Here is a 26033-nt window from a genome sequence, read left to right as displayed (position 1 = left end):
TCATTTGCTGGTTTAAAAAATGCTTAACAGTAAAATACTGAGGATAAGGATTTGGTAAATGGGTTTGTAAAACTGTTATTAATCACAGCCACAGCAAATAAGAATTGCAGGACGTAGAAGGGTAAATGGTGACGTTTCCCCATATGCTCCCAAGAGGCTTTTCACTAATACTCTCAATGCTAACAGCGAGTGTCTGCGGGGAGCTCAGTCTGTTCTAGGCTTTTCTCAACCTCACATTCACGTTACGAGGGAAGTACTAAACCATCTGTCTTTTCTGGGTGAGGACTCGGAGACACAGAGAAGGGCAGTGGCATCCCTGTGACCACAGCTAGGAGCCGGCAGCAAGAATGTTCAAGTTCGGGACAACACGCGCGACGGAGGGACACCGAACCATGCCCCCTTCACCCCTCGGAAACCTAAATGCTTGATTCCCTTACTCACGTCTGCGGTGTGTTTCTTGTTTCCTTCATGACACATACCATGACCGGATTATTTTTATTTGTTGACCTATTTTTGGTCTGTTTTCCCACCGAGAATATAAGCTTCAAGAGGATAGGGACTTGGTGTCTTCAGAGCCAAGCTCAGCAGAGCGTTTGGGGTCTTAAACGGTGCGGAAGGAAGAACGGCGGTTGGATGAGTGAACTCTGTCCATGACCCAGCTTGACAGATGACGTCTGGTTGGAAGAATTCCTATGCTGGGCGCCTGGGGGGCTCAGTGGGTTAAGCCGCTGCCTTCTGCTCAGGTCATGGTCCCGGAGTCCTGGGATCGAGTCCCGCATCGGACTCTCTGCTCAGCGGAGGAGCCTGCTTCCTCCTCTCTCTCTGCCTGCCTCTCTGCCTGCTTGTGATCTCTGTCAAATAAATAAATAAAATCTTTAAAAAAAAAAAAAAGCCTTCCTAGGCTATTGTATTTTTTCTAGTGATCCTTAATTTTGCCCCGAAGGGTCCTCTTTTTCGGAGAACCCCCCTGAGTCTTGAACTGGGAGGACAGAGGTCATCTCTAAGGGGCTAGCAGGTGGCACAGAAGGTGAGTGCCCAGCTCGGTCAGCTTGTCCTTTCTGTTTGTCTTCCCTTAAATTACTCTGGGGAGTTGATGAAAATATTCTCAGCTCTGTGGGCTCTCCAATTGCCCGGTCGCCCTGAAGACACGGAAGACATGAGTGTGAGGGGATGTGCCGTGTTCCCGTCAAGCCTGATTTATGAAAGCAGGCGGGGGACCAGATTCAGCATGTGGGCTGCCGTTCGCCCAACCCTGTCTGGCAAATTCTCCTCCTCTTAATGTGGTTGATCAGTTGTGTTTCATTCCCAAACCAATGCATGAAAATATTTCCTATCTGACCCTGTAAAGAAAATATCTTCTGGGTGGCTCAGTCGTTAAACATCTGCCTTCGGCTCAGGTCGTGATCCCCGGGTCCTGGGATGGAGCCCCACATCGGGCTCCCTGCCCAGCGGGAAGCCTGCTTCTCCCTCTCCCGCTCCCCCTGCTTGTGTTCCCTCTCTCGCTGTGTCTTTTTCTGTCAAATAAATGAATAAGATGTTTTTTAAAAAAAGAAAGAAAACATTTTCTCACCTCTGAACTAAAATCATTTATTATAAATTCCTGGCAGGTTTTCCCCCACAGGAACAAGGCCCCGTGCACCAGTTAACAGAGCTCAGTTCCCTCTGCCTCTGGGGACGGGGAAGGTAGCCACAGGCGCTATCTGGTTCCTTGATCCGACAGTTTCCAGACCTTGTTCTGTGCATGTGCGAAAAACCCAACATAACTGCGCAGCTGAGCACCAAAACAAACCTTTCCTGCCATTTCCAGGAATACAAAGTCTGCTCACGTCTGACGGGCTTAGAATGGCTGGAGGTGGGGCTTGGTTCAGGCTGGACTGCAGGCTCCCCGCCGGCTGGACTTTTCTCCCCAGCCCCTGGTACTCTTTGGCGAACTACACATTTTTTTATTATTACCTGCTGTCCCAGCTGCTGGAGCGTAGCCTCACAGGGTTGGGGCACAGTCTATGACGTCTGGGCACAGAACGGGACACACAGGCCATCCAGATGCTGGTGTTATCGAATTGATGCATTTATCAATTTCTTCCTGTGGTTTTGAGAAAAATGTGTTCTTATGTAGTCTGAGTCTACTTATCAAGGGGGTAATAAAGAAAAAAAGTGTCCCTTAGGGCTTACCCAAGTAAAATTGAGACCATCAGTCCCACAAAGGGGGTCATGGACAGAATAAAAAGGCAAGGAACGTAGAGAGAGGCTGTATTTGCAACATCTGAGATATGTAAAGGATTAGTTACAGGATATGTAACAATCCCGCGAAGAAGGAAAAGATAAAAATCTGTCAGAAAAATGGGCGAGTGTCACGGGGAGACATTTCAAACGGAGAACCTACAAAGGGTCCATATGTTTCTGAAAAGTCGCCTCTGCTCATGAGTAATCAGGGATTAACATCTCCTATCCACTGTTGAGGCAAAAATTCACAAAGTCCCAGGATGTCGAGTGTGGGGAGCTGGGGCTTGTGTCCAGCGCTGGCGGGAGGGAGGCTGGGGCTCTGACTTTGGGAGTGACGTGGCATTATGTGGAAAGCTGAACAGCCAACCCTTCTGACTCAGCGAGGTCCAACTGGGGCCACGGGTCCGCATCACCGAGAATGTCTCAGAAGCACACACCCCTGGGCCTACCACGGACCCACTGAGTTGAAATCTTCAGGGACTTGCCCACTGGAAGCTCCCAGGGAGCTTCCAGGTGCCCAGGCTGCCCCCCAGACAGTTAGATTGGAATCTCTAGGGGTGGCACCCCTGCATCAGCATTGTAAAACCCAGCTTCTCCCTGGGGCTCCCGGCTTGATCTCGGGGCCCTGCATTCAAGCCCCACGTTGGGCACAGAGGTCACTTTAATGAGCCTCCCAGCTAATGCCAACGTGCAACCACCGCTAAGAAGCAGGAACCAGAAATCTCTCCTATCACAAGAAGTACAAAAATATGTGGGTTTTTGGTTTCGGGTGGGGAGAACAGCACGGGCAGGGGGAGCAGCAGAGGGAGAGGGAGAAGCAGGCTCTCTGCTGAGCAGGGAGCCCAATGCGGGGCTCGATCCCAGGACCCTGAGATCATGACCTGAGCTGAAGGCAGATGCTTAACTGACTGAGCCATCCAGGGCGCCCCCCAAAATGTTTAATAGCAAAATCTGGAAGATAACCTAAATATCCCCAATCCCAGATCACGTGTGTGTACACGCACACGCGTGCACACACACACACACACACATTCCCACTCCAAAGGATAGCCCGGAATGACCAACAGGAAACTCGGGACTGTGGTTCGGCTACAGGTGCAGCAGGAAAGGCCGTGAGATTGGAGGGAGAGTGGTTTTCTACGACCCACTAACAGTCTACCTCTTAGGTTCAATAGTAATACGGGTGTTCACTGTCCCTGTATTAAATTATGTATTAAATCATTGTCCCCTTAAATTATGAAAATATGTTTTGGTACACCTGGGTGACTCAGTCAGTTAATCGGCTCAGATCAAGATCCCAGGGTCGCAGGATCAAGTCCCCCATAGGAGGTCACTGCTCAGCGAGGAATCTGCTTCTCCGTCTGCTGCTGCTTCCCTCTTTGTGCTCTCTCTCTCAAATACATAAAATCTTAAAAAGAAAGAAAGAAAGAAAGAAAGAAAGAAAGAAAGAAAGAAAGAAAGAAAAGAAGGAAGGAAGGGAGGGAGGGAGGAAGGAAGGGAGGAAGGAAGGAAGGAAGGAAGAAAGAGAAAGGAAAGGAAAGAAAAGAGAAAAGAAAAGAAAATATGTTTTACCCACTGTTTGGGATAAAGTTTTTAAAATGTTTTAAGAGGGCGTCTTTGGCGGAAGTTCCTCTGCAATCCCTAATCTTAAACACCACTTACCCCACCCCGGACATCCTGGGCTGCTGTCCTCCAAGCTGGTCTCTCTGCCCGTTCAGAGCAGCATCCCCTCTCTGCCCCCACCCCGTCTCTTCCACTCCAGGCCCCAGCTCAGAAAGTTCTGGATGGACTCAACAGCACTGAGGGGCATCTGGAGGCCCAGAAAAGGGAAGCGTGTGAGGAATTCGGAGAGACAGTTTGTGAGCCTGCCTGTGAGCCCCTGGGCTGGCGTCCACGCATACCAAGACGGAGCCAGCCAGTGCAGAGAGTAAGCAAGCCGGGGCCAGCCAGACGGTAAATCACCGAGCAGAGGGTACTGATTAAGCCGCCGTTCGGTGAGGGCACAGGCAGGCTAGACGGACTGTCTCCACCCGGAGCTCAGCAAGCGTGCTCTGTTGTGTTCTAAACCCAGACCCTGGCCCTGCCTCTAATGAGCGGGTCCAAGCGCCCGTTACCTCCTGCCAAGCGTTTCTACCCCCAGAAGCTCACCCGATCCTCTCGAGACTGGGTGGGAGGTGTGACAGCAGGTTCAGTGCCTGTGATTTACCTGCGTGTGAGTTGTCGTCCCAGGTCACGCAGTTGCCATGGCACCCGGACTCCGCGCCCAAGCCTCTTCCCAGGGATCACCCTGCTGTCTGGGCCTGCGAAGGCTTCCGCTCCAGCCCCTACCTGCCAGGACTCCCCCAACCACACCTCACCGGGGCCCACCTGCAGGTAAATCCAAGCTCCTTCGTCTCTCCCAAACCCACACTCAGTTCTCAGGAGTAGAAAACCCTGGTTTTAAAAGAACCTGTGGCTACTGCGTAGCTCAGGGGTTTTCATCTTTCCGAATCCCTGGACTTTGGAGAGGCTGCTGAAACCGTGCACCTTCCTCTCCCCCGAAAAATGCCCATAAGTAAAAACTTCCAAAGTATGCCCTGCAGTTTCAAAGGGGTCACAGACCCCAAGATTCCTGCTAACAGAATTGCAGATCAAATATGGTGTTTCCTCCAAATATCAAACAGTTACCTCGAGATCCAGCAATCCCCCTCCTGGGTGCTTGCCTGAAAGGCCTAGAAGCAGGGTCTCCGACAGACACTTGTCCCCCGAGCCCCCAGCAGCACTGTTCACTCTAGCCAAAGGGTACAACACACCACCCAAGCGTCCATCAGCAGATGAGGGAATGAATGAAACAATGTAGCATATATGCCTGCAAACACTATTCAGCCTTGAAAAGGGATAAAATGTTTCCGCAGGGATCAACCTTGCCGACCTCATGGGACGGGAGTTCAGCTAGGCACCAAAGGACACATACTCTGGTCCTTGTGTATGATTCGGTTGCTTCTTTGTGAGGGACTTACGGTAGTCGAATTCAAGGAGACAGGAAGAGGAACGGGGGCTGCCAGGTCTGGGGGAGGGGGATGGGGAGCTAGCGTCTGGAGGGACAGGGTTTCAGTAGGGGATGATGGCAAAGTCCCGGAGACGGACGGAGTGAGAGCTGCACAGTGCAGTAAGCTTCACACCGCTGGGCTGCACACTGAAAACTGGTTAAAAGGGTGGACTGCTTGTCACCTACATCCCCCTCTGCAGTTGGTGAGGACTAGGGACAGGGCTCTTTGCTGCAAGGCCATGCCCGGGCCCTCCGCCACGAAACATACCTAGCTGGGCCAGCTCCTGTAGAACAGCTGTTTTCTCTGTGGAAACCCTGGTGGACGAGGCCCCGGGGAAGAGGTGGCACGGGAGCCGGACGGCGTGGGGTGTGCTATTCATAGGAATTCCCGCTATTGGCTTCGTAAGCCTTACACGTGAGGGGATGAGATGACCCGGGATGGCTGTCCTCTCCTGTCAAAGCAGCATTCTCTCAGGAGTGAGCGCATGCTGCCCGACGGGGTTCCGGGACCCATGATAGCAGCGAAGGACCTTGACCTACTGAGACACACCTAACTTCCGGCAGAGATGGGCGTCTGCAGACTTGTGTGCGCCTCCAGCTCTCTGCCCAGGTGTGAGCGTCCGGAGGGGTAGGGGTGAAGGGAGGAACCACACCACCCGAAGGACTTGGGAACCAGTCCACCTGCGGTCAGGATGTGCTGTGTATGATAAAACTGGTCACCACCAGTGCCATGCGCATCCTTGATGATGGGGACTGAGTGATGCACTTGAATGTAAGGATAGGCGAACTGCGGGGTGCTGGACGCCGAGACTGGTGGCGGGTTTCCCTCTGACACAGTCGCTTCGATTACCCCTCCAAACCCGTCTCATCCTCTGCATTACCTCCTAAGGATAAATTCCTTGCAGCTGAATGGTTAGATGAAACTCCCGGTACAAAGTATACTTCAGGATGTTTGTGGCTAATTCGATGGGTCGAAGGCATATTTTTTTTTAAATATTTTATTCATTTACTTGACAGACAGAAATCACAAGTAGGCAGAGAGGCAGGCAGAGAGGCAGGGGGTGGAGGGGGGGATGCAGGCTCCCTGCCCAGCAGAGAGCCCGATGCGGGGCTCGATCCCAGGACCCTGGGATGACGACCTGAGCCGAAGGCAGAGGCTTTAACCCACTGAGCCACCCAGGTGCCCCACCGATGGCATATTTTTAAAGCACCTGTTTATCCACACCTTGACCACCCATCGGTGTTCTCGCCTTCACGTGGTTATACCGACTTACAACTTCAAATGGCATTTGGCTACTCAAATCCATTTAGCCAGTAAAAATCGAGTGATTATGGGCCATAATCTCCACAAATAAATGCTGATGCCAACTTTGCAACTAACACGGCATTCCATTGAACAAGGACTCTTAATGTGTACTTATTAGATATATTCATTTGATTATTTGATTTCTGAAATACATGCAATTATCACAGACAGCACCCATTATGACGTCTCTGTGTCTTGTGCTGATAGACTCCCTCGTCTGTTGACCATTACACACGTGTCTACATTATCTGTCATGTGGTTGATAACGTTCCCTGCAGTGTGTCACTAGATTAGGCTATGTTTTTTACCACAAATGAATCAAATCTGTAAACTCATTCCACTGTGGTTTCGAGCAATAATGATACCAACGATGTCAGCAAATACAGAATACTGAAGCAGTGCATACTGGGGTGGCCCTGAGCCAAAGCAGGAGCCTGGGGAGGCTTTCTAGACTCCAGAATCCCAAGGGAATGAGGCTTCACAGTCTTGAGGTTTCTTACTTGCTACTGTCTCTCGATGGTAAAACACATTGCTCCGTCATTTTCAAGTGCCCTGGCTATTCTCGGCCCTTTTTTCTCCCATGTAAACTTGAGGCTCACCGTATCAGGCTTCATGAAGAATCCTGTTGGGATTTGTACTGGGATCCTACTAACCCTATAGCTCTTTTCTGGAAGGATTAAAAATGAGCCTCCTTATCCATAGACATGGTATAGCTCTCATTAAATCAGGTCTTCTTTTTTATTTTATCTTACTTATGTATTCGGCACAGAGAGGGACACAGCGAGAGAGGGAACACAGGCAAGGGAAGTGGGAAAGGGAGAAGCAGGCTTCCCACAGAGCAGGGAGCCTGATGTGGGGCTCCATCCCAGGACCCCGGATCATGACCTGAGCCACCCAAGCGCCCCTCTTAAAACTTTTTCTCTTCTTCTTTTTCTCTTTCCCTCCCTTCCTCCTCCTCTGCCTCCCTGGCTTCTCCCAAACATAGCCTCAGGTCTCTCACAGAACAAAGGTGTACATCTTGAGCGAGGCAGAACAGTTTGTAAGCCCCAAGGGTTTCTTCTTCAACCCACGTGAAGCATTTTCTCATGCGCTACTTGCCCGGACCGAGCAATGGAAGGAAAGACCACAGGAGGAGGCCCCGCGTTCTGGTCCATGCATCCTTTATTCCATGACTGACTGCTGTGCCACACCAAAGCACAGCCCACAAACTTGCAATCCACCGCAATCCAGCTGTACAACAGTCTGAGGCTTACAGTACATTTAAGGCTTTTAAATTTGAAAAGAAAAATTCAAATCAAACCAAAGAACCCCCCAACCCCAGACCCCCGCCCAAGATGAGGAGTGTAGCAATGGTTACTCGGAGCAACTCCAGTGTCAAAACCCAAAGAACTCTTAAACTAAAAAGATCCATTTAGTGAAATTTTCATTACATAAATTCTTCAAAGCATAAACTCGTAATTTTTTTTTGTCTTGGAAACGTTATAAAATTTTTCTGAATAGCAAAACATAGGAATAAAAACATATTAACAAAATGTATTCATTTACATTACAAACGAGGGATCCGCAGTTCATCATTGTGGTTTGACAAAAAGAAAAGTACCATTAAGAATTTATGCACAATGGGATTGCAAACATGTACAGTACTTTAGAAAAGCCCACAAGGAGGACTTCACAGAAGGAAAGTCGGCTAGGCTCCTCGTTACACCAACCAGACAATCAAAATATTAAAACTCTGTTGACTAGTAATAAATTTACACTTAAAAAAACCCCAGTTTCCTTTTAAGAATATCCCAGTCATATTTATATTGGTTCCAGTTGATGAAGCTGTTCATGATAGTTTCAGTCCATTACCCTTCTGGTGATTTTGGGGGGTTGGGGTGGGGAGATCGGCATGGTCACAAAACTTAACAAAGGAATTTTCGCCGCCCTAGTGTTCCGGTTACACGGTCACGGCTCCACAGGGGACCGAGCCCACGAATCCAGAGGCTGAAAGAGAGGTGTCTATCAAGTACTGAGAACACGGAGAGGGCTGGGTCCTGTGGGAATGCACGGTCACCCGTGGGTACGGCTGGGCAATGGAGGCGAGCATCGTCTACACAGCACGGGGCAAACTGACAGCACCTGCATCTAGCTCTCATCCCCATTCCCACCAGGCAGTGACGCTGGGTGTCACCGCCATTGGGCACTGCGTGCTGTGAGGAGTGGAACGACCTCGAGGGACAGAAGACGGGGGGGCTTGCTCGGCCCTGTGACCAGGAACCCGAGAGGCGGGGACCTCCTCCCGGTGGTCATGCCACGACTGCTTTCCAGTTCGAGCATGTGCAAAACAGAGGACTCGCGTGTTCACAGTAAGTGAGGTAAGATTTCGGTGTCTCCTTCAGGAATTCGGCAGTTCGTGGGATATGAACTGTTTTAGTCTTTCTAGGTATTGTGCGTAAAGCTCTATGTCGTTGTGCCCGGCCCCCTCCACCCACAGGGGTTCCACGGCGCGAGGACAGCGCTCGTACATGGCCAGGCCGTGGGAGAAATCGATGACCTCGTCCTCTGTACCATGAATGACCAGCACAGGCGAGGTGACTTTAGAGATCTTGTCAATGCTGTAAAACAGAACAGGGGCGGGGAGAGAGAGGGCTCCGTTAGTGACGCCCACAGACAGCGCATGTCCCCTCTGATGTACCTGACGGTAACACCGGGCCTTTTTCCCCTTGCTTTTCTAGTGATTCACTTTTTTCTTTTTCCCAAATAACGTTTTCATTTTGAGGATAATTTTGGCTTTCCAGAAGTGGTACAAAGGTTAACAAAGCTCCCCTAGGTCCCCAGCCCATCCCCCGTAAGGCGAACACCGCACGTTGCCGGGACACATCTGTCAGAACAGAAAACCAAGGTGAGGGCACCGTCGTGAGCAGAGCCCTGCACATGGCCTGGATTTTGGTAGTTTTCCCACAGATACCTTTGTTCTGTTCCAGGATCCAGACAGGAACACCACGCGGCGTTGGGCCACCGTGTGCTCGTTCAAATTATTAAAACAGAACTAAAGCCACCAGACCAACGGTCCAGTAACTAATCTTTCTGAAAGATTCACATTTGTGAGAGAGGATTCTTAAAAACAATCAACAGGCCGGAAGCTGACAGGTCCGACGGAGCGTCTCCTCGGAAAGCCTGGACGCCCAACCCTCGGCCGCCCGCTCTGCGGTCTTCTTGGCGAGATCCCCTCAGCGTCGCCTCCAAAGATCCTCACAAACCCCGTCTCATAAATGCTAATGCCTTGTTTTCTCTGTAAAAACGGCACTGCTTCGCTCGGAAACAGTGCAGTGCCGAGCTTGGCGTCCGAGGGATCTCAGGTTGTTTATAAGAACGGACTCTACCCTGAAGGACGAATATTTGAGGGTCTCCAGAAGAATGTGCTGCCGCCTCTGGAAACACTCCCCAAGAGGACTCCGAGGCTTAAGCCTTGTTGGCAGGGCACGCTGGTGACTTCTCCCACAGCGGGGCGGGAGGGGAGAGGGGGACGGACCGCCGTCTAGCCTGCGGACACGGGGAGAGGGGCGGACCCGGCCAGCTGTCCTTGCACCGAAGCCCCCACCCATGGCTTCTCTTTCTGCGTCTGATCCCGGCCAAAGCTACACGGGGACACTGGCTGCCACTGTCCGCAGGGACCCTGCCTCTCTCAGGCGTGACTAACACGAGGAAACATCTTCCACAGACCGGGGCTCTGTGCCCCACATACGAGACCTCCCTGGATCTGCCAGGGTCGCTAGGAGACAGGACAGCCCGGCTCTGGGTAGCCAAGGGGGGCACTGAAGCCCGTGCCGGTAACAGCGACCTTGCATGAGGGTCCCAGCCCAAGACCTCTGGACAACGGTCACAGAACCTCTATCAGCAACTCTGGACGCCACCCAGCATTTCTGGGCGTCCCGGGGAGTGGCAAAACCTGACCGGCCGTGGGGTTTGCCAGGACTGGGGGGGCGGGGCGGGGCAATGAAATGTCCCAAATTAGCAGTCGTGTTCAGAAACCCATCCTTCTGTTTGTGAGACGGCTTCTGAGAATGTGGGAGCCCAATTATACTCCGTTAAAAAGGTATTTACTGGCAGGATGGGCCTGGGGCTACACTCCCTGCTGCTGGACCTACAAGGAGAATCTCGAAGACCCGAGGCCGGCATCTGACTAAATGCAAAGGAGGGAAAGGATAAGAAGCTACAAACCCAATGCGATCCAGACCCCTTCAGCCGGGTCTATAATAGTCAAAGGAAATGGGAAATCCCTTCCTTCGGAGAGAGGAACAAGGACAGAGACAATCCTGACAGTGGGGAGCGAGGGGCCCCGTGAGAGAACGTGGTTACGGAGTCTGGCTCACGATGAAGGTCAGGGTGACTGTTCCTGGTTTGTGAGCTACCGTATTAACGCTCCAGGGCACTGGGGGGGGAGCGCTGGCCTTTTGGGCAGTGTCCACACCCCTACCTTCATCCAGTAAACTTGCCTCCGCCGGCCTTGGCGTCCTCATCCGTAAAAGGAGCACTCTGCGACTTGACCCCTTCTCCCGGCCGGCCGCAGGGAAGACCACGTGAGGCGGGGCCCACTTAGCACCCCGCCTGGGGGATCAGACCAGCCGGGGAAGGCCGGAAGGCCGGTTGCTGGCTGACTGGTAATCAATACGTTGCATTTAGTGGCCATGGCTGTATTTTAAGGTATATGCTAATTCAGGAGTCAGGAAACAACCCATTCATTTTGTTGCCACGGTAACTCCCAGCCTCGCCTCCCACAGACGCGCTCACCGTCTCCCTCCCCACAAACGGGCGGCTCATTACCCGCTGGGCACAAACAAGGCCACGGCGGAGCGGCACGCGCCCCACGTAGCACGCCCGAAGGACTCGCCGCGAGGTCCGCTTCCTCCTGGAGCTGGAGCTCCCTGCGTGCGGGGACCAGGCGCCCGGAGCCGAGTTCACCCAGGAGTTACCAGAAGGCTTCTGTTTGCAGGAGGAGGACGGGCGCTGCGATGGCCATTTACATACCCCAGCGACGCTCACTCCCCTCCGGGAGGGCAGAAGGGCAGCCAGGAGGGGCTCGATCTAAACCCGAAACCCGGCTTGATTTCTGCGGGGGCGTTTTCCTATAGAAACGGCAACACCAGCCAGCCGGCCCGCCCTTGACCACCTCGGACCTGCTTTAGTGACGCACGACGGGGAAGGTTTAGGGGGCAAATAGTTTTTATGGAAAACACCGTCCTCGATTCGGGTTTTTTAAAAAAATAAGTAAATAAGTAAGTAAATTCTCAAACAGAGGTATTCAAGGAACCCCTGGCTCTCCGCCTTTGCGTTTAGAGTAGGGTGAGACCCGCTTCCCTTCCGTCCGTCCGCGGGATGCGCCGACAGCCGGGGCAGGCCGGGAGGACCCAGCCGGGGGGGCCCCTCCATGGGCTCGGCGGGGCGGCCCGTGGGAAGAGACGGGGCGGGGGGGGGCAGAGCTCCTGGGGGTGTGTCCCCTGATACTAGGACAGTGGCCTGTTAGCGAAGCCTGCAGCTCCGCTCAGCTTTCCCCTCCCCACGCAGTGTCACCGACCCGCGAAGGGGTGCTGAAGCAGAGGGTGCCCGCCACCTGATGTGCATGCGCGGACCGCTGAGTCGCGCGTGTGCGAACCGCTGAGGGCCGCGCCGACGTTCCGCATGGAGCTCTCGGCACCTACCACACAAGCCCATCTGTGCACGAGCGAGTACGGGGCTGTGCGTGCTTCCAGGAGACACGGGCGCTTTGGTTTTCATCGCGCTCGTACAGCCGAGTCCCTTAACCTGGGATGTCAGTTCGGGCGAGTCCTGTCATCTGGAAGAGTTCTACAGAGGGCTCAGGCCCAGAAGACAAAGTCTAGGGCTGGTGGATGGGTCACCATCACGGCCACCTCCCCGAGGTGCCCGGCACGGGGCCAGCCGTGGGGCTGCACTCAGGAGAGGCTGATCACCACGGGTCGTGGTGGCGTCTGACCCTGGGTCACTGGGCATCCCAGTACCTGCAGCGGACGTGGGAGCTTACCTGGGGAACGCGTCAAAGCAGTACGTTTTCCGGGTGTCCGGGAAAGCCACGCGCAGGCCCGACATCAGAGGCGAGTGGAGAATGACGGCGGCACACTCATACCTTGAGGCCAGGTCTACTGTGGGGACGGTCCCGATGCTCTGACCGTACAAGATGATGTTCTCGGGACTCACGCCGTACCTGGGGAGAAATCGGGGGGCTCGCCGTTAGCTCATAGACGGAAGACAGCGACAAAACCCTAACACCTTAAACTCACAGAACTCCCATGGCTACTGGTTTAAAACGACATCGTCTAACTTGTACAATAAACGTGGACTTCACACAAACACACGTGAGCGGCCTGTCTCAGGACGAAGGGACTGGGATTCTGCCCTCCAGGACATTTCGTGGAAACGATGCACGCGTCACGTTGGGGGGCGAGGCTCAATGAAGTAAATACCTCATTAACCCCATTTCCTAGCTCCGGAGTCCTCTCATTTCCCGTCCTCCCCCTTCAGAGCTTCTCTGATAATCACCGATTTCAGGATTCCTGAGAGAAAAGCAGAAGCTCGTCTGGCACACTGTACTGTTTTTATTAAGAACGCTTCAAGTGAGGTTTTAATAAAATATGAAAGTCATGAGCGTTTATCGGAAAACGGTACAGAGAGACGATTAATTTGAAGACAAGTCTGTTTTCTTTAGCCTCTCCGTGGGGCCAAACCACTCAGAGCCTCCCGTCTGCCAGCCGTCGCCGATCCGCTCTCTCCCAGTGTTTAGTTGGCCCCCGCTGCACGCTCCCCGGGTCCCCAGTCCCCGCGGCCCACTGTGAGCACAGGCCTGGGCTCCGGCCATGGAATGCCAGCATGATGACAAGGGCCACCTATAGGTGGCAGCTTCAGGGAGAAGGGTGTGATCCCCCTGCTGTGGGCGGGAAGCAGACGGGAGTCACGGGGTAGGGGGGCTGGCCCGCGCGGAAGAATGCAGCAAAAGCGAAGAAGTCAGAGAAGGTCAAGGGTGAGCAAGGACATGGGAGGGGAGCTCTGTCACACAGGCTGCAAGCACCTGGGAAATCCATGCCCCTCATCTGGTAACGCCGAAGCCTGGAACCGACAATTGCACTTTTCAGCGTAAATACCTCCTGCACCTTCTGGGGCCACGTGACCTTTGCTCCGACAACAGCCATCGGTGACAGCAGCTGTCAGCCGGTAACGGAGGGGACGGCGGGATCTCAGCCCGGCTTTCTCCCTGTCCAGCTCCCGGGAATGACATAGTGGAAATGGGGGTTCTTAAAAGGAATCAGGGAGGGAATGGCTATTTCTGGCGGGGACACAGTGTATTTACGGAAAGTTGACATCTGAGTTGTACCACGAGGGGCAGACGGGACTCCAACACGTGGGGGATAAAGAGCAGCGTCAGGAGCACACAGCACAGCACGGGAAAGCGTGGGAAAGCGAGAAGCAGGTGGGAGCCCGGTGCGCGGGTCGGGGGCTGCGGGGCTGCGACGTCTGGGAGCCGATGTCTGGGGCACATCTGGGAGCAGCCAGTGTGCTACGGGTCAGAGCTTGTCCTGAAGGTGAGAAGGGGCATGGGCGGCACCCCAGGGCAAGGTGACAGGAACAAAGTTAATGCTCTGAAAAGAGTCACCTTTCAGTGGCTTGAGGGATGGATGACAGAAGCATGCCAAGGGGGCAGGGATACAGTCAAGGGACTATTAAGAATCATATGGGGGTGGGGGGCAGGGAGGAGGGGGCCTGGGTGACTCAGTGGGTTAAGGGTCTGCCTTCAGCTCAGGTCCTGATCTCAGGGTCCTGGGAATTGAGCCCCTTGAACCATCGGGCTCTCTGCTCAGTGGGGAGCCTGCTTCTCCCTCTGCCCCTCCTCTTTCTCTCTCTCAAATAAATAAAATCCTTTAAAAAAAATCATACAAGGAAGAGAGAACAGAAGAGTACAATAAATTTTTAAAAAACCAACAGAAGAAAGAGAGGCTCTGTCCTCCCGCAGACACAGGTGCGCAGACCCCGGTCTGCCCTCTCTTTCTAAAGGGACATGTCTGTGCGGCCCCAGCCCCTGGCACTTGGCACCACCCAATGCAACTGTGCCTTTGGAAGAATGTCCCAGGATGAAGGTCTCAAGGGTCCTTGTCTGGGCAGAAGCAGTTGGAAGGGGAGGTTATTACACAATGATCAGCAGAAAGGATTTTGAGAGAGAGGTCTGAGCCAGGAAGAGGGAGCCACAGGACCCTCGACCCCAAATCCCTAAATCTGAGAGCCCGTCAGTGAGGCCGGAAGACGAGGGACACCAGAAGGTGCATCTGTAGGGTATCAGCAGACCGCCACACAGGAAAATGCCCTCCACTGAGGGGAAGCCATGCCGGCTCCCTCCACCACAGCCACCAGAGCTCCTTCCATCCTGGACGGGGAGGCCCACTCCAGCAGGGGTTTTCAACCCAGGGCTCAGGGACCCTTGAGGGGAGCAGGATTAAGACTGGGGTCCCCTCCTCCCTCTACAATCTTCATCTGATTCCTAAAGTTATCTCTGACCGCCCCCCAAAAAGCACAACGGCCACTGACCACTTCGTGGGATGGGGAGGTGCAGGGGGTCGGAAAACACCAGAGAGAGAAGAAACCCACATCTGGAGTGTGGGTCCTCCTTTCCCATCAGTTACGAACAAAGGAGTCTTCGAGCAAAGAAAAAGAGAGGAGGAGAAAACCTGAAACTGAAAGCCACGGTTGAAGAAACAATTAATACTGAAAGTGGGAAACTCAGTGCAGCGCTCCTCCCACCCCCCCGGTCAGCATGGCATGAGCCTCACCCTCTGTGCCCCGATCCACAGGCCGGCGAGGATCACAAGGGGTAACCTACACAGGGATGAGCAGCATCCCAATGCCGTCAGGGTCCTGCCTGCTACACGAGCCTCCCTGGGGCCCCACGGGACAAAGACGGGAGTGATGAGCCCACGCCCCAGGGGCATGCCCACAGGGCAGCGCAGCCGTCTCTCCCCAGGTCCCAAATCCATCCATCCTTGTCCATCCTCAGACACTGAGATCTCACAGAGGGGTTGGAGCTGCTTCGAGGAAAGGCTTGGCTCCTAGCTTCCTGTTGGCCGCACCCCACAGCCAGTACCAGCCTCGACAAATCCCAGCTTTCCCATGCTGACCCACGTCCCTGGTCACAACCAGCACTCCGTAGTCCCAGCTTCGCTCGAGAATGTCACCAGGTAAAACACAAACACACCAGCCGTAAAGGGAAAACACAATTATGTTAAAGTCAGGAACTGCTCATCAGAAGACCCCGTGAGAAAAGGCAAGTCACCCGACGAGAAAGCCACCTGCCACACCATAGCACCAGCCAAGGGCTCACATCCAGAATCTCTAGAGAGTTCCTCCAGTGAGAAAAAGACAACCAAGCCGCACACGCACACACACACACACAAATGACGTTTTACAAAATGGGCATTTGATCAAAGAAGAAATCTTAAATGGCAGCGAGGCCGGTGGAGGGGACTGTGGGCTTCATTAGGAAACCGGGAAATGCAGATTACACCATCACGTGACATAGAAAAAACTTAAAGGTGCAGGGGACCCAGTGTTAACAAAGACAGTGAACCACAGACACAAAGTTACATTTTAGGGATATTCCTATGTGGTTGATCTATTTTGCAACCAAAAAATACTGTTTAAAAGTTCACCGGCTACAGGCGCCTAGAGGTTCAGTCATTAAGCCTCTGCCTTCAGCCCAGGTCGTGATCTCAGGGTCCTGGGATGCAGCCCTGCGTCTGGCTCCCTGCTTCTCCATCTCCCCGCGCCCCACGCATGCTTGTGCTCTGTCTGACTCTCTTTCTCTCAAATAAATAAATAAAATCTTAAAAAAAAAAAAAAAAAGGTTCACGAGGTAGTTCTGATACGGAGACAGCCCTCACAAAGACTGTTAGAACTCACGGTAGATTGTCTGCTAACAATAAACCTCATAAGGAAACAAGAGGCCATCAAAAGTATGTCTCAGAAAGACAGTGTGGGAAGAACTCATGCCACCACGTTCAGTAAAAAGTACCCTACAAAAACAGGGTCACAATTACATGCCTTTGAAAAAAACCTATACATGGAAGAGACCTGAAATCAAGATACTAAAATGGGAATGATGTGGACCTTCATTCAAGCAGTGAGAGTTTTCATTTCCCTCTTCTCTTTTTTAAAGTCATCTCTATGCCCAAGGTGGGGCTTGAACTCACAGCCCCAAGACCAAGAGTCCCACGCTCCACCGACTGAGCCAGCTAGGCGCCCTCATTTCTAGTCTCGGATTTCCTTGAATTACTAGGTACTACTGACTTGTTTAAAAGCACCAGTACGTTTAGGTACTGTCAGGTCTTTCTGCAGAGGGTCGGTAAGCATTCCACTCCGTGCCAGGGTTCCTGAGCTAGACGAGTTTTGCAAACTGTAGAGTGCTGGTCCAGTGCTCATGCTGGTCAGTTATTACATTCGGGGCTTTCCCACTGCTTGTTCCTGCCTTTACCAGACTATCTGATAACAAATGAGGAACTGGAAAGGGGGCTGGGTGGGGAGGTATCAACGATTTTCGGTGGCACTTATAAGGGGCCTCTGTTCCCCTTTGCAGAGGAGGACCCTTGAGTGTGTGCTTTTCACCACTGGGGTTTTGTTCTTGGTGGAAAAAAGGTACAAGATTGATAACCTCTATTCTAATGGTTCCAAACTGAGAAGTATCTGAATTTCTTGGGAACTGGGGGGAATTAAAAGTAAATTCCCTTACTGAGAAATTTTCCGTTAGTAGAAATTCCAGTGGGTTTGTGACTTTCTCAGACTACACGCTGAGGGATATGGAGTAAAAAGTAGGGCCAGGTCCTAAAGCCCCTTTAGCTCTCAAATTAAATAAAAAGAAGGAAAACACAGCCAGTAAACGGAACCTGCTCACAGAGGCCATGGGAAACACAGGGCATTCTAAGATTATAGCTTTAAAAACAAAGGGCAGGACCCAGTGCAAAGTATCCTTTCAAAAACATCAGTGACCAAGTCCCGAACCTCCGCTCTGAAACGAAGCATTTGTGCACCGCTTGGCCCCCGGGAAGCCGGGAGGGGACGGCACCCAGGTGAGCCGGGCGGCCGGGGCAAGCGGCTCAGCAAGGTGAGCCGGGCGGCCGGGGCAAGCGGCTCAGCAAGGCTGTGTGTGGAGGCCGGGAAGGTCAGGGAAACCAAGTACACACAGACAAGCCCAACCACAGCCGGGAGGTGGCCTCCGCCATCAGACCTGGAGGGAGCACCCTGCAGAGGTCAGGAACTCACCCGAGGAGGCACAGCCGTGAGCTGGGGAGAACTCGGGCGCCAGCGCACCTGTGCTCTCCCAGGACAGTGGATGGCACCAAGCCACGGCGGCAAAGGCTGGGTGGGTTCAGACAAAAACACCGGGGAAACTTGGCCCATGTGCGTGGTCATGAAGGCCCGTGACTGCACAGTGACGTGGGCCGCCCGGGGGGAGGGGAGGGTGTCAGGATGGGGGCGCGTGTTCACACCATTCCTGGCAGGCCCCTCTCCCGCTTCCAGACCAACTCTCCCCTCTTTCCTTCCGCTCCTCCTGGAGCACCTCGCGGGGCCCCACCCTGTCCTGCAGTGTCCTCTCTTCACGCGTGCGCCCCGTGGACCTCGCGTCCAGCCTGAGTCCAGCGGACACCTGACACCCAGGAACGGTGCGATGACTATCTGTGCCCTGAGCACATGGCTGCCTGGGCCTCCAAACACGGGCCTCCCAACACTCGTTCACGCGCTGACACCGTGGCCCAGCCCAAGCACAGCCCCAGCCCAGCCCAGCCCAGCGCCCAGCCCAGCACCCATGCCAGCCCTTTCTACCGGCATTTCTCCCTGACGGCCCCCATCCCTTCAGACTCAACACCGCCCACACTGGGCGCATCGTTCCCCCTCCCCAAATCTTTCCCTCTCCCCCCCATCGCCAGAGCCTTGACTGCCCGGGCTTCAGGATGCGCTGAGTTTCTCAAGCTTCTCTCCCTGCCCCCCACAGACTCTCAGTCACTGAGTCCTGCCGGTTCCACCTCTGAGATGTTTGTGGGACGATCGCGTTCCTGACACCACTGCTGTGTGGTGGCTTCCTGGGGTTGAACAAGCTCTCCCTGTCAGTTCGGCACATGAACGACAGGAACGACAGGGTGCCCCACAGGCACCCAGGGTCTATGGCTCACGGATCTTTCTGGAAGGCTCACCATGTGCCTCCACCTCCCCCCCCCCAGGGGGGCTCACAGGGCCCAGGGGGCTGGGAGTGCTCAAAGCCCCCACCTGTCCCGCCCTGTCCTTCGGGTTTGTGGGTCTTGTGCTACGGCTGGGGAGGAGGCCGGTGTCCTCGTTCCCAACCGCTGACCTGGTTTCCATCCCGCCCGCACCCACTCATCGCTGAGCCTGGTCACTCCCACTGCGCATCCCTCCTTTCCTCTCTCCGCCCATCTCTGCCCCCGATGCCATCGTCTGAGCTGCAGCGTGACAACATTCCCCACCGCCTTCCATTCCTGTCGGGAGACATCTCCCTTCTCCCTTAAAAAGAAGACAGACGGGGCGCCTGGCTGGCTCAGTTGGTGAACCAGGAGACTCTTAACCTCGGGGTTGTGAGTTGAGCCCCATGTTGGGCACAGAGATGACTTAAAAACAAAATCTTAAAACAAATGCAAGAAGAGACAGAGAGTAAAGAAGAAACCCGTGTCACATTACTTTGCTAATCACACCCCTTTGGCAAACCACCATCCCTGGGATAGAAGTTCACGTACTGAGATGGTCCCCTATGGTCTGGCCCCACCTCACTATCGTGACCATCTATCTTCCCTCCAAACGAACCTGCTCCCGCAGTCAGACCCTGCGCTGTATCCTGCACAGCCCCTGCCTGGAAGACTCCGGAGTCCCACCAGCTTCACATATGTCTCCTGGACGCCGGTCGGCGTCTGGTCCTCTCCCTCCTGAGCACTCAGCCGAGGACGCAGCGACATGACGGTTTGTGCAGTGGACCAGGACGGGACTGTAAGCCCCACACAGGGGCAGGCAAACAAAACCTACCCTCGGGGCTCCCCCAGACTTCAGAGGCTTTTCTTCTTTTGCATGGGATGTGGCTTGAGCCAAAGGCTGTTTTCAAACCAATCACAACCGAATCCCGCATATTGTTATCATTCCGATGGCGAGACAATGCCCTCCAAGCTCAGCATCTTCCTGAGGCTCTGATGGGAGCTTCTAGAATCTCTGGTCTGCAAACCAGCAGATGAGTCGGTCCATCAAGGACCACGATGACAGCTAATGAGCACTGATTCTGGTGTGATGTAAGATTTACTTAAGACCCAATGCAGGAAAGTCAAGTCTCCCAAATTTTGCCAGGGGAAAGCAACGGCCCCCAAGAACCACACCCTGGAAACCTACAATCCTCCCCATCCCAAACCTCTCCAAGGCTCTAACACCTTCCTGTGTCACAAGCGACGTCGAGTTCAGGTTGGCCACGCCCCGCGTAGGTCTCTGCTCCCATTGGCTCCCATCGGCACCCAGGACACACCCCAGGAACCCGGCAGCCCGAGACCTCGAGAGCCAGAGCTGGGAGGGTGTGTCCTGTGGGAACAATCCGTTCGCTGATAACATACAACATGTTTGTTTTCCTTTTAACATGAGGCTTTCTTTCCTGCCTACAAACACGAAGAAGGGGAGCCTCCCCAAGACACATGCATCCTGTTTAAGTCAGCAGACCTTGACTCTGCCCTATGTCAGCAGCGTTTCCACTTATCTTCACAAGAAGCGTGCTTGGCACAGTTCCACGCTCTTTGAAGTCAATATTTTAAGTATTTCAGAGCTAGAATTCCTGGTGGAAATATCTTGAGGCGTAGGATAAAGATAAATACACAAGGTAACATGAATGTTAGCTGAAGGACGAGATCGGGGATGGTGGGAAACCCCAAAAACTTTAGGGCACAGTCTCAGAGTGAAAGGCTCGCCCATGCAGGGAGAGCAGGTGTGTAAACAGGACCCGCCAAAAACCACGGGCACAGAAACGGTGAACCAGGCTTTCACTTTCTGTAGCCGAAGCTTTACAAATGTGCGCCTTCTATTTAATTATGAGGAAGATGAAAAAAGCATCAATCACCCGAAACATGCTTGTCTTCCCTTTTTAAAAATACACCTGAGTAGGTTTAGACATTTTTGGGGTACACTCGATGTTTCACAAACGGATTTCTTATTGGTCATTAATTCCAATGATGAAAAAGCAAAGGAAACATGCTTCAAAGTAGCCACTTCATGAGTGCGGATGGGGAAAAGTAACAATTTAAAAGGTCAGTGGCGTCAGTTGTAAGTTTGTTGCTTTTCTTGTGATCAAGGGAATGTGCTTAAAAGAGACATTTATAAACAAGAGAATTATAACCTCTGGAAGTTTCACTAACCCCAGCGTGTTCAAGGTATTTTCTCAACAGCAGTTATCAAATAAAATGTGCAAATGCAACAGTCAAAGTGGCCACATCCACTTGACATTGACAGTGACACAAGGAAAAATGATGTACTCCCAGGTTATGAGTTTTTGGGGAAATAAGGAGCCAAAAGTGATTCAAACCAAGAAAGAATAAGAAAACCAAGTCGAAGTTGAGGCAAAATGAGTATCCTGGCCGGTGGGTTTCTCGGAGCACAGGGAGGGGATGATCAAAACGGGGACGGGGGAGTCAGGACACACAGAAGTGGAGCTGGAAAACCACCCGCAAAGGAGGGAGGAGACAGAGCCAGGCCGGCAGGGGCAAGGGCTCACTTCTAGAAGCAGAGGGATGCAAAAGGAGGGGGAGCCCAGGACGGCAGGGTCGGGGAACACGCACGAGATCCCAGGACAGCGCCCGGGGATGGCGGGAAGGAAGAAGCCCGTGGGACAGTAGTGTTTGGGGTTGCTCAGATCAGATGCGTCTGAGGCAAGTTGTGCTGGGGGAGGGGCAGAATAGAAGACAACCCCATAGCCAGCGGCTGGCAAGGAGGGCACAGAGGGAACCGGGGAGGAGATGACGGCATGTGGAATTCTGTTTGTTCCATTAGGAAGTCAGTCTGGGAAGACAGAGCCTCAAGTCACTGCAGCATCTCAGGAAGGCACATAAGTCAGACTCTCAGAGGCATCGTAAGAAAAAACCTTCCTGGGGCGCCCAGCTGGCCCAGTCGGTGGAACACTGCCACTCTCGATCTTGGGGTCGTGAGTTCGAGCCCTGGGCTGGGGGTAGAGGAGATGACTTAAAAATCTTTGAAAAAAGGAAAAGAAAAATCTTCCTGAAATTGCTGTGATGTTTGTACTAGATGGACCGGGCCCTGGGCACCCCTCAGCCTCCCCCTGGTCGGGGCTCAGAGGAAGCCAAGCAGGGGGCAGGCGGTGGCCGGGAAGAGCCATCCGGGCCGAGGGCATTCCAGGAAAACACACCTTGGAAGCAACTCACGCACAGCCCTCCAAACGTATCAGGACCCGTGTTTCCCGAGTTCTACAAAGCAGCGGCCCCCCTTTGGGAATGGCCTTTCTCCTATGTGGGATGTTTGAAATTTCCTTCCAAATGGGGGGTGGGTGTCAGGCCCAAACCCACCCTCAAGACAACTTCGTTCTCTCTGACATTTGAGAGACTGTTCTCTGTGTCACAGCGAAGATAAACAAGACCCGGCATGCCTTAATTTTAACTAAAAACAAATAAAAAAAAACCCACTTTGCAGAAGAAAAGGCAGAATAACATGAAGGATATAAAATCAACTCTCTAGATCTGTTACAATTAAAATGGGAGAATCTGCTGGAGCTTGTCTGAGTAGAATTGTGCGTGGAATTGTGCTAATGACAACGGAAAGTCTCCTGCATTCTCTCATGATCTACCGTGTTGGAAAGGCCAGAAAATGCTGCTCCCCACCCCCCACCCGTGCCCCCGGCTCCACAAATACCTGGAAATGGTTAGAATCCCACCTTCCCTACTTTTTTGAGAGAATTCCATGAGCGGGCTTAGGTAAAACGTCTGACACAGACATCTGACCAAAAAAACCCATTTAACAAACAGCACTTTGCTCGCACCGAACACAAACATGGACTGACAGCCAGATACAGCCTTGCGGGATCTGCCTATTCCGTATCCAAGGATCACAGCCAAAAGGAAGGCAGACATCTCATGACATCTCTGCGATGGGGAGAAACTTAAAAAACATCTAATTTCAGGGCCGCCTGGGGGGCCCCAGCCTTTAGGTGAAGCGTCTGCCTTTAGCGCAGGTCGTGATCTCAGAGTCCGGGGATGGAGCCACACATCAGGCTTCCTGCTCAGCACCGAGTCCACTTTGCCCTCTTCCCCTCCCCCTCTATGCTCTCTCTTGCTCTCTCTCAAATAAGTAAAAAAAACTTCCAAAAAACAAAACTCTCATTTAATGATCTACCTGTTCGCCCAGCCTAAACATTATTTCTTAAAACGGGATGCTCAAGAATCCAATTCCTAATTATTTTATCCCTCTGTAAGGTGAGTTCTGACAACAGCTGTGGTCCAGACACGAGACCCGGGTCAGTGAGTCTGCCCGGCTTGACACTGACTTGCAGACACGGTAGAACTAGGAACGTCGAACTAGGCCTTTCCTCCCATCGCTGAAGCTATCTCTGTCCATGAGAGCATCCTTGGAGGTCACATCCCGGGGACGGAGCATTTCTGAGCGCCCCTCCATCTCCACGCCCTGGAGATGGCGGTATGAACAGACACCCCGGGTGACCACCGCTGGGACGGGCAGAGCTGGAACCAGGATGGTCAGTCCGCATCCCCTAGGACACCTGTGCGATCTTCTGTGGAGCCTGCAAAGGTCACCTGCGTCCCCACCCAGAAAGGCCCTCCCTGTAAGGAGGAAAGAGAAGCTGACAGAGGGGACTGGCTGGCCATTCACGTGCGTGTCCACAAGGGTGGACCTGGGTGGGGCTGGGACGAGCCTCCTGGACGCTGGGCTCAAACCAGTCATTTGCAAGCTCCTCGGTGCGTGGCCATGACCGCGTGAAGGTGTGGGGCTGGGCATCTGCACAGCGGGCTAGAAGCACAAGCAGACTTTGAAACCAGACCACCCGAGGTCTGACTGCTGGCCTGCCCTGCACCCATGGCCCAACCGCTCTGAGCCCCACCTCACAGCGGGTATAAGGCCCCCTCCCAGGCTTCAGGCAGGAATCAAAGGCAGTGATGAGGGAAACTCCATGATGGTCCTCCCGGCCCCCTGGGGCTGCTTTCCAGCTTCCACGGACCAAAAAGGCACGAACAGAACTTAACAGGGCCCTTGGACAGCAGCTCTGAAGCCCGCGGGCAGGCTCCTTCCCCAGCGCAGGCGGGGCACTGCCCGACTCTTCCTGGCGATGCCCTTTGGGCGGCTTTGCGTCCACCCACAAGGCAAGTCTGTTCGCTAAGCCCTACCCCGAGCAGACCCAGCAAAGAAGCCCCTGTCCCTCCTCAACGGCATCTTCATTTCCTTTCTCTGGAGCCGAACCCCCGCTTTGGGCCTGTCTTGTATCTTTTCTCCTCACATCCCTACTCTTCCTTCTGCTTCCAGAACCTTCCATCTTCCCCCATATCCTCCTTCTTAAGAGCACAGAAAGTTCACGGCATCGATCATGGAAACATCACAAACCACAGGACAGGGATGGAGAGGCCCTTAGAGATCATACAGACGGATCACGTTATTTTATAGATAAGGGGATTCGAGGGGCACCTGGGTGGCTCAGTGGGTTAAAGCCTCTGCCTTCGGCTCAGGTCATGATCCCAGGGTCCTAGGATCGAGCCCCACATCGGGCTCCCTGCTCGGCGGGCAGCCTGCTTCCCCCTCTGCCTCTGCCCCTCCTGCTGCTGGTGCTCCCTCTCTCTCTCAAGTAAATAAATAGAATTATTTTTATTAAAAAGCAAAAGATTCTGTTTAATGAGAAGAGTGTCTGTGGAGGACCATGGGACGTTCTGCAGATGGACGGGAGCACAACACTGAGGGCATCAGTGTCCCAGAAAGGCTTAAATATGGCTAAAAGGGTAAACTTCGTTCAGGTGTATTTTATCACAATAAAAGGAAGGGGGGGGAGCAAACACTCTTCTTAAATCTGACTTGTACTAATTATTCTATTTGTTTATTTACTTAAAGTGGGCTCTGCACTCAGCATGGACCCTAGCACGGGACTTGAACTCGCGGAGATCAAGACCTGAGCTGAGACCAACCGTCCGACGCCTAACTGGACGCGCCCCCTGGATCCCCCGAGGTTACTCCCCTTGGAGACAGGACAAAGGAACGTTCCAGCTCTCCTGGAATTCTAAGTGAGACTTTTACTACAGGAGTAGAATAAGTAGTAAGTAAAACAGTAATAAAGAGTAAAATGCGGGTTTTTTTTTTAATCGTAAAATCTCCAAAGGCCAAAGGCTGTGAGGTTTTCAGGAACACAGAGAAACGCGTCCCAAAGACGGGTATGTCACCGCTACTGTGTTCTTGGACCAATCGAGCAGACGGTCCTGCCCTCACTCTTTCTCAGCCGGGAGGTGTGAGCCTCAGGGGGTTCGGGGACGATGACAAAGCTGGAATCCATGGGACAACGCTAACGGAATCCTGACCTCCCTGTCCCAAAGACTCCGTGATCCTCCCCACAAACTCCCCATCTTGCCTGGATCTTTTTTTTTTTTTTAAAGCAAAAAACAAAGGAAAACCACTCCTTAGCACGGCCCAGCAATTCTGCCGTCCTCTTTCTCTTCTGCAGATAAAAGCCGTCCCTCGGGGTCATCCCAGAAGGAAGCCTGGGCAGCACATGGAAAGGCGAGGACAGAGGTCTTTTGTGGCACCATCACCTCAACAAAACCGTGACAGGTTTCCAGTTTCTATGTTGGACAGTCAAGGGCAGGTGTTAAGGAGGTCATTGTCCCTCACGGTCCCCTGGCCCCAGCCCGTCAAGGACAGGGGATCGGGCCGGAGCATCGCCGCCGCGGGACTCAGACGCCTCCCCCATGGGCAGCCCCTGCTCTCTCCACGCCGGGCTAAACCAAAGCCTTCAGTGGCCTCCCCATGGCATATGAGCTCAAATGCTCTGTCGCGTATCAACATGACGACGCAAAAGCTATGTCCTTGCGTATCATCAGCAGGAAGGCTGTCCTCGGCCACTGAGAATGCTGCGGCCGGGGACACGAGTGAGGGAAGAGTGCCCCGCTGGCTGCGAGCGACTCCGCACGAGGGGTCCCCACGCCCTCCCCGCCCAGGGCCGGCGGCTTGCACGGGGACAGAGACGCAGCCACACACAGCATGCTCCGCCCTGGAGACAGAGCCTGGGCCTGGACCCCTCGGCCGTGTCTCCGCCCCTGCTCTTCAGCTGGCGTCTCCGACTCTCCCTGCCGCAGTCACGGCTGTTCCCTAGCACGACGGGCAAGGCCGCGAGTCTCTGACCGGGGTCGTCTCGGAAACTGAGGGGTTCCACGCAGGGTGCGTGCGATGAGGTTTCCAGCAGGGACAGGTGCA

At 53.4% G+C, this 26033-nt stretch overlaps 1 protein-coding gene across 1 annotated transcript in view; it reads right to left on the bottom strand.

Annotated features, from left to right (window-relative positions):
* Positions 1-7700: 7700 nt before the first annotated feature.
* The window catches only part of ABHD17C (abhydrolase domain containing 17C, depalmitoylase), a 42484-nt gene continuing 24151 nt past the window's right edge, over positions 7701-26033 (bottom strand). Inside the window, exons 2-3 of the mRNA XM_047737609.1 lie at positions 12580-12759; positions 7701-9154 (exon numbers count right to left, since the gene is read on the bottom strand). Coding sequence (XP_047593565.1) covers positions 8935-9154; positions 12580-12759 — 400 coding nt within the window. The 3' untranslated portion in view covers positions 7701-8934. The remainder of the gene's footprint in view (positions 9155-12579; positions 12760-26033) is intronic.

Source organism: Lutra lutra, chromosome 7, assembly GCF_902655055.1.
Source record: "Lutra lutra chromosome 7, mLutLut1.2, whole genome shotgun sequence".
Classification (NCBI taxonomy): domain Eukaryota; kingdom Metazoa; phylum Chordata; class Mammalia; order Carnivora; family Mustelidae; genus Lutra; species Lutra lutra.
This window is presented reverse-complemented; position numbering and strand designations above follow the sequence as displayed.